Source organism: Lingula anatina, chromosome 3, assembly GCF_051362555.1.
Source record: "Lingula anatina isolate TDL-2025a chromosome 3, LinAna3.0, whole genome shotgun sequence".
In the NCBI taxonomy this organism is placed as follows: domain Eukaryota; kingdom Metazoa; phylum Brachiopoda; class Lingulata; order Lingulida; family Lingulidae; genus Lingula; species Lingula anatina.
The window spans coordinates 18608789-18617373 of record NC_141769.1 but is presented as its reverse complement, the minus strand read 5'-3'; the positions used below and the strand labels follow the sequence as shown (position 1 = coordinate 18617373).

General features: G+C 36.3%; 1 protein-coding gene across 2 annotated transcripts; it reads left to right on the top strand.

Annotated features, from left to right (window-relative positions):
* Positions 1 to 61: 61 nt before the first annotated feature.
* LOC106153072 (thiol S-methyltransferase TMT1A) lies at positions 62 to 4703 on the top strand. 2 transcript variants are annotated; one of them, XM_013526844.2, is made up of 3 exons: positions 62 to 594; positions 1078 to 1180; positions 3909 to 4703. In XM_013526844.2, the coding sequence occupies exons 1-3, from the start codon at positions 82 to 84 to the stop codon at positions 4043 to 4045; spliced, it is 753 nt and encodes a 250-aa protein (XP_013382298.2). In that variant the 5' UTR covers positions 62 to 81; the 3' UTR covers positions 4046 to 4703. The 2 variants fall into 2 exon arrangements, with proteins under 2 accessions (XP_013382298.2, XP_013382299.2); XM_013526845.2 differs by lacking the exon at positions 3909 to 4703 and adding an exon at positions 2545 to 3895.
* The last annotated feature ends 3882 nt before the right edge of the window (positions 4704 to 8585 follow it).

Below are 8585 nucleotides of genomic sequence, written 5' to 3'. Positions count from 1 at the left end.
TTCTCAACTAACAGAGTCTCGATGTGGGTGCCGTTTGAATCTATTAATAGATTGGCCTCATTTGACCTAGTTTAACTCAACATGGCGGAGGTGGACGCCACAGTTTCTGCCTTCATTTGGAATTACGTGTTACCCTGGGCACTTGTGATTATAATTTTAAACTATATCAATAGTTATATTTACAGTCCTTATAAGGCTGCCTATGCTTGGCTCTTAAACCGACTGGGGTTTCACATGGCGAAAAAAGCATACAGGAAAAAGGAGAGATTATTTTCATCACTGGCGAAATTACATGTTGACGGTCGACCGCTGGATATCTTAGAAATCGGAGTCGGAGGGGGCACGAATTTTGAATATTATCCCCCTGGATCAAACCTTATCTGCATCGATCCAAACCCACATTTTGAGAAGTACTTAAAGGATAACCACTCCAAATTCCCTCACGTGAATTTGAAGGGTTTTGTGGTAGGAACGGCAGAGAAATTACACGGGTTTCATGATAACAGTGCTGATGCAATAGTGTGTACATTCGTCTTATGTAGCGTAGAAGATATAGAAGAAGTGTTGAAGGAGATAAAAAGGGTTTTACGCCCAGTAAGTATTTCTTTAAATTCGACATATATCAGTTCGCTCTTATACCTACAAGTATAATTGCCATGAATGTCGTGGAGAGAGAGAGAGAGAGAGAGAGAGAGAAGGGGAAACCACCGAAGTTAAAAGGAGTGCAGATGCCTTATGTGTCCCACTGGTCTGTAGTTGCACCTTTATCCTGTTTTAACCATTTTATTTTTATTTTACTTGACAATAGAGCTTTTCAGGTTATGCTAAATTAAATAATCAGATGATATCCAGAAAATGGCTTTGGAATACTATATGTTCTAATCAACTAAATTGCTAAAAACATGATCCAAATCAGTTAATATGTTAAAAAATTACTTAAGTTGTTTCCTGTGGTTTTTAGGTTTATATAAACCTATCAAGTGACAGTCAAGCCTAACCAGAACTTAGAAATGGTTAGTATAATATATAATGCAGTACTGTATTGTAAACAGTGTCCTTTGCTATTTATCTTTCCAGGGAGGGAAATTTTACTTCCTGGAGCATGTGCTAGCTGATAAAAAGACACATCCATGGGTGTACAAGATGCAAAATTTCATCAGGCCAGTGTGGAAATGGGTCGGTCAGTACTCTCTTGAACAGACATTGTTTTTGTTAAGGTTTGATGTTACTGTCAGTCAGGTTAGATCTGGCCCTGGTTTTACAAAAAAACTCAAGTCAGGTTCACTGGCTAAGAACTTACTTACCAAGGTTACATGGTCACATAGGCACATCTTACCCTATCAGGAACAGTGTAACAGCACTCTCATGGAAATCCTAGTCAACTAAGCCAGGAAACTGACTTAAGTTTTTTTTATGAAATTGGGACCAGAAGATGGTGATACTGTTTCATTTTTGATGCAGAGGATATGTATAATATTTGAGAAGGTGAGTGGCAGTGATTTATGAAATACATACACTGCAATTGAGTGAGACAAGGTTAACACGATGTGCCCGAGGTACTTGCTTTTGATTAAACAGCCAGTTTTATCATGTTTTAGGAACTTAATTTTCTTATAGGGCAGTACAGTTTCTTTGGACCACACCAGTTTGAATGCTCCTAATATGTAATCACACCACAGGCTGTGGTCTTAGACCCCACTCCCATACCTATATCAATCTAACAGGATCTATCCATCTCCAATGGGTTTCTCACTAAACTGCTTTTAGCTTAAGTGGTTTAGATGTCTGGCACATGCACTGAAGCTGCTAAACAATAGTTAATTAACCCTAGCAGCTTCAGTAGGCATGCCAGACATCAGTGCAAAAAAAAAAAGCAATTTAGGAGAAATCCCTCGGGAGATGATTGATCCTGGTCGAAAGGTCTAGGTATGGGAATGGGGTCTTTCTCTTTTTCACATGTCCTAGTGGCCTCATTCAAAATGAATCCATTTTAAGAGTGTATTCAGAGCAGCTGACCAAGGGTGCTTTCCCAGAGATTTAGATCGATCTAAAGATTAAGTTTTAGATCGACCTAACTCCCTGGGGGTTCACGCTAAATTGCAGTCAGCTGAGCGGGCACCATAGTTAATTACCCCCTTACAGCTTTTAGTAGGCGGGACAGACGCTTAAGCCGGCCAAGCTGACAGTTATCTAGTGAGACTCCCCACAGGGATAGATCGATCTAAAAATCTATGGAAATGGGGTGCAACAAATCTGCAGATCAAATAAAACTAAAAATCTTGCTGCTTAATTCCCGATTAGACACTGAATAGATTCTCTGCCGAGATAACACAAGGATTCAAGTGGGTCAGCCATATTTGATCCATGGATCTATTAGTCCTGTGTTCTGAATCCCCTTTTAACTGGGATATGGGGGCTTCGTTTAGGTGACTCTTTTATGTTATAGCCAGGCATTTACATTGTCAGCCTCTCAAACTGGAGCATCAGAGAAAACTGTACTTCTTGATTTGAAAATGTCCTAAGTTTCTGATTTTCGTAAATCAGGGAGAAGTCTTGGTCACAGCAGCGAGGAGGCTCCCTCTTGAGCTGGTACAACTATTCCACATGTAAAGGAATCACCAGCGCTTTTGGAGCTTGCGAGGGTTGGGTTGTTGGCACTCCAATCTACCTGGAGCTTGGTGAAAAGAAAAGAGATCTATTCAAAAATCTCTTCCACGAGAGGGTGCAGACCAAGCACTTCTTTGTTGCATGGGGCTTTTGAATAAGCCAACCATGAAGTGACCCCAATAAACACAATATCTAGGATGGAAGGCAGCAAAAAACTATATCAAATGCTTAGTTGTAGCTCAGTATACAATCATATAGACAGACAAAATACTACATACATGTACTCAGTTTTTGCCGTAAGAATTTTGGCCTGTGGTACTATGGTGCATTTCCTTTTAGAACGCACCTTAAAAAATTAAAGTATTTTTTAATGACAAATGTGCATTTATAATATATGCACCAAAGTTATATAATTTACTTTGAATGTGATATAAGAACTGCGGCAAATGAGTTGGAAAATTCAAAGGCTCTTTTAAAGACTTGCATTTTAAACCAGTTTTTACTTACTAGTACTGATACTGTAAAGTTTTATTGTTTTAAGACTTCCATCCTTTAATTGATCTTAATTATACATGATTTTAATTATAATTGGTAAATAAATTTTAATTGATGTTAATTATAATTCCTTTTGTACTTTAATCAGAAGTTTTTAATTTATAGTTCTTGATTTGTAAGGTGCATTGAGATTTCAATGAAATATGCCATATAAGAATAAATAATAATAATGATTATTATTATTACTATTGATATTACTACTTTCATTATTATTATTGTCATCATTTTGTAGGAGCCTCTAAGGCAAAGGAAATATGGCCAACAAAATGGAGAGGCATACTGAATTTATGGGAAACTGAAATATAATAATCTCATTCTCTTTCTTGCAGCATATGAATGTAGACCAATTGTTCCAAGACCAAGACGAGAAAAAGTTTGAAGAATCTTATCAAATGAATGTATTCTTTTCTTCTGTGTTTTTTATTGTCACTGATGCAGCAGTTCTATTTGATTTATAGAATGTATGGCTGATAATTTAAAATATTTCCGAATGAGAAATTTCTATTTTGATTTATTTATTCTTTAAAAATTACATGATAGACAAATATATGAAATACCTTCTGTTATAAACCAATAAGACTGTCTGTGTTGGATATTAATTACCATTTCTTACAATTTTATATGTAATTTAGTCACTTGTGAGGAAAATGTATAGCAAATCTATGTAGATCTTTATTACAGGTAGATTGAATATAATCACAAGTAGGTAAAGCTCATACTTTATGGTATTATTATTATTTTTTCAGGTGATGGGTGTGAATTTCAAGACACAGCACTTCATATTGAGAAGGCAGGCTTCTCAAGTGTTGACCAAGAACACTTCAACTCTGCTATCAAATTTAAACTTATTCAACCAATGCTGATGGGGACTGCCACCAAGTAAGGCGTCCTTTCTCATGCCAGGATGGACGCTGCATCAGGGTGTTCGTATTTGGTAGATTTTTATAGAAAGAAGTTTTTATGGACTTGGAAAAATTTAACAGGATTTTTCTGAGTTTATAGTGTTTTAATTCAATGTCCTTAATTTAATTTAACTTAATTTAATTTAATTTTAGCTGCAATGTAGTGTTATTTAAAAATCAGTAAAACTGTATGACTGTCTGGTTGTGAATATTTTATTGTGCTCAAATTATTATGAAAATATTTAATAGTTATGCATTTTTATCTAATCTACACAATATAAGTTATCTCCAATTCTTTACATTTTAAAAAGGTGAATTCCAAATTGGAAATGTGTTATACATGAGATGGATGTGAATGCTGTAGTATTTACTGTGAGTGTGTGTATGTGGGTGTGTTTGTATGTGTGTGAGAGAGAGAGAGAAAGAAAGAGACAGCTTGCTTGTTAATCGAAAAGTTTTCACTATCAGAGCCAGGAATTTTCTTGAGGGGGGCAAGAAGTGGGAGGGGAATTTTTTTTTGCTAACTGAAGTGAGGTAAAAACAAAATTACTTACAGTAGAGTAGATAAATTTTACTGTAATGTGTAAGGTACAGAAAGGGAAAATATTTTCTTGTCTCATTTAGCCTGTTACATTATTTTTTCAAGGGGGTAGGAGAATACCTCCTTTTTTTAATGGGGGGGGGGGGGGGGCAGTGTTAGAAATTAAGGCTGGACCGTCTGCCCGGGGCAGACAACTTTCAGAATGGGCAGAGAAGTTTTCCCACCCGGCAGGCATTCTAGCCAGCTAATTTCCAAGATGGCTGAGCTTTCGGTCCAGCAACTTATTTTCCTAAGAGGCAAACACTGGGGGGGGGGGGGGGGGGTGTCTGCCATTGCCCTCTAGTGAGACCTTAACAAAGACCCGAATGCTGTAGTTGAGAAAAGCTGAGAATGTGTTGTAGCAACTACTGCAATCAAAAATAGCCTGTAATATTACACTGGTTGGAAATGAATGTCACTGAGTGCATTGATTGGTGTCAGCATGATAAATGCAGATAATATATGTGATTCCACTTAAGTTGTATGCTGAAAATTATACAAAAATATTGCCCCTGCCCACCACACAATGTCACAATATATTTTTTTTTTTGTCAGGGGGAAGGGCAGGTCATTTCATGAGCAGTCACAATTTTTTGCATTTTAATTTTACTGTATTCGATTATTATAGAAACCTAAGTCTCATTTAATTAAATTAAATTTTAGTCTGTCACACAATTAACAGTATTGAGTAGAACTGATAGCAGTGCCAACAATTTTCATTTTTATCGATTCTAGTCAAGTTGTTTTGAATTAGTATTAATTATGGGAAAGGAAACCAACAGACACTTGTTAGCCAAGTCTGTTAAAGGTATAATGGGTGAATTTTGTGTCTCAAAACAAAATAAATTTCGATATTGATATTAGGGATTTTGTAACATAACTTAAATGTGCTGTGTTCAAAACTTACATTGCTTTTTCAAAAACAAATACTATGAGATTTTTATTATGGTAATTGGTGGTGATTAGTTCTTGTTAAGACTGCAAAAATTAAAAAAAAAAAAAGAATTACGAAATTTGGAAAAAGATTTTTCAGTAAATTAATAGGTTGAAGCTGCCCTGTATATCAGATAACTGGACTCTCATTTATAGCCTCAGCATGCCTCAGATGTTATCTATGAACCTCGGGGTGATATGAAATTGACATTAGGCAAAAAAATTTTTCACAGAATTAAAAATAAATGTTTTGTCCCAATAGTTCGCTCACTATACCTTTGATTTTTCATTGTCAGTTTTACATATTTCATTTGACAAAATTGCAGTGCTTTTTTTTTACAGTTTATTCATTTTAAGGGCACATATTTGTATCTATTTTCATCATTTTTAGAAGGTATAAGTAGTACATATATCACAGTAGATTAGAATTAAATGTATTATAACATTATTGAGCTTTGATCTGTGATTTAAAAAATGCTGAATGGTGCTTTAGTGACAAACTTGGTTATTCTAATGCAGATGCCAGTTGCAAGTTTTAATGAAAATAGTAAAATATACCATTTGATAAGCAATGACTATTTCATTTTTTCATATATAGATCTTTTTTATAACTTCATCAGTTTGTATAATTAAAAAAATCGATATGATTATGTTCAAATAAATAGCATTACAATTTTTGATATGCCTTCAGTATTTCTATTGCCAGGTGAAATAATCCATCTGCAAATGTTGAAATCTTGTTTCAACAAGTTCTTTCAATTAAGTTAAAATCGTGTAATAATCAAATGAGCTATATCTATTAGTGCAATACAACATTTTAGCGTTTTTGACTGAGATTGCTGTGACTTATGGAAATCATCCGAAACAGCCAAAAACGAGGCTGTTGGCACGTACTTAGTTACTACGCCAGTAAATAGCGAGAAGGACATGATACCAAAGTAAAATTATGAAAGTTTATGCTTTGCATTTTCTATTTATTGGTTAATCAGATGTGTTTTTAGAACACTTACGTGTGTAAATATCAAAGGATAAATGCATATAGATGTGTATATTTTATGGAGAAATGAACAATTTTAAATTTAAATCTGTGATGTAAGAATGGCATTGAATTAAAAGCTGTTTGATGTTGGATACAATTTTTTTTTTATAAAAATAGCAAATAAAAAATGTGTAAGCTTTGCTTTTTGTTTTATTCTACAACTTGCGTATTAATATGACGTGGTTTGATTGAAATATCAACCGCGCACGCTAGGTAATACATGTAGCTTACGTTAGCTATTGGGACTGTATTCACAAGAAAACTTTGGACCGAAAGCCTGTCTGAACGTTCAGAAATTTAGGCAACTTCAAACAGTTTAGAGCGCATTCTCAACGAATTAAGCCAGGCTTTACAAAGCCGGTGACCTAAAAATGGCAGACGTACATGAAAGAAAAACCGCCTAATCTTTTAATAGTCTCTCCGCCTCCCCACACGTCGTCCCTGCGGGGTACAGTAATTAAATCTCGGCACCGTTCGCCATGCGGAAGCTACCTGAGAAATATTAAGTGCGCATGCTCATCAGTTAAACTCGTGGTGAAGAAAGCATGGCGGCTGAAGGCGATCGAAGGAAAAAAGCTCTTCTGTTCTATTATCTTTGAAAACAGAGACGAAAAAGGAATAATTTGGCCCGTAGAGAAGCAATGAATCGACTATCTACGGAGATAATATCACCAGAGATATTCACGGAAATATTAATGTTCGGAGCCGAGATTTAATTATTGTATCCCGCAGGGACGACGTGTGGGGAGGCGTGTGAGAGGCGGAGAGACTATTAAAAGATTAGGCGCTTTTTCTTTCATGTACGTCCGCCATTTTTAGGTCACCGGCTTTGTAAAGCCTGGCTTAATTCGTTGAGAATGCGCTCTTAGTCTTCTTCAATCCAAGATAAATATGTATTGGCCCACTTAAATACAGACTAAAACGGAAGACTTCCTTTATTTGCCAAATGATTGTCGCACATTTGGTCGAATTAGACCGACATTGCAGACATGAGGTTTAGACCAATTTTCGTTCTGAACTGCACTAATGAAAACAGTCAAATATCCGGGACCGGTAGCTCAGCCCTTGCCTTACAGTGTGCGTTGGGCTTCTCATTGAATAACAGAACATTGACCGGGCAAATTTTTATTTGTCATGCAGGCAGCTGTTTCTGCCTCGGTGAAAATCAAATGTAAGCTTAAGGGGTCTAGGATATTAAAAATACGTCTAAAACTCGAATTTTAGTTTTTTATACGTTAGAAATAATCAATTTTGTATCTAATACTCAATTAAGTTATATTTGTGAAACACGGACTAAAAATATACATTTGGACGAGTTTTTCTACCTGTCCTGACTGGTACGGGTGGCAGGCTTTAGGCTCCGCCTCCGTTGTCAAGCACCGTTACTATGGGGGGCGGGGCAAGAATGGTTGTCTAACTTCTTAAGCTGTTACGCGTGCCCTGGCAGCTCATAAGTCTTACGTCAGCTAAGCAGAACACAGTTATATAAACAGTCATGGGAAGAAAGAAAGTCGTGAGAAAACGGATGAGCGAGGAAAACAAGAGAATTTTGAAAGAGAGTGTACGATATATTAAATTTTCTACTATAGAGTCTAAATCACGTCTAGGTAAAGACTCGAGATCACACTTGAACTGCTGAGTATTCGTACAACGTCTGGGGTTGTCAGAAAAAAATCGTTAGGCAATCATTTTATGCACAATAAAGATTGTAATAGCAAGCAAGTTTTTAAGTAATATTGCCACCCAAAACATTTTCAAATTCGCATATTACGGTCTTGGCACTCTGTGGCATCATGGCATATGCGTACCCACATTCGGCCATTTCTCGGAGTAAATCTTGCTTTGCTTTCTCAATTTTCGTGTCTTGGTGTGTAGAGCGGCGTCCACGCACGACGGGTGGCAAATTTCCTCTGCTGGCACACCAAGTAATCCTCTTTTTGTTTGTAAGCGCTTCCTTAGACACTTCCTA

Coding starts and splice junctions, on each gene's coding strand:
- LOC106153072 (XM_013526844.2), top strand. CDS start 82: ATGGCGGAGGTGGACGCCACAGTTTCTGCCTTCATTTGGAATTACGTG. Junction 595..1,077: donor TAAAAAGGGTTTTACGCCCA/GTAAGTATTTCT, acceptor TTATCTTTCCAG/GGAGGGAAATTTTACTTCCT. Junction 1,181..3,908: donor GCCAGTGTGGAAATGGGTCG/GTCAGTACTCTC, acceptor TTATTTTTTCAG/GTGATGGGTGTGAATTTCAA.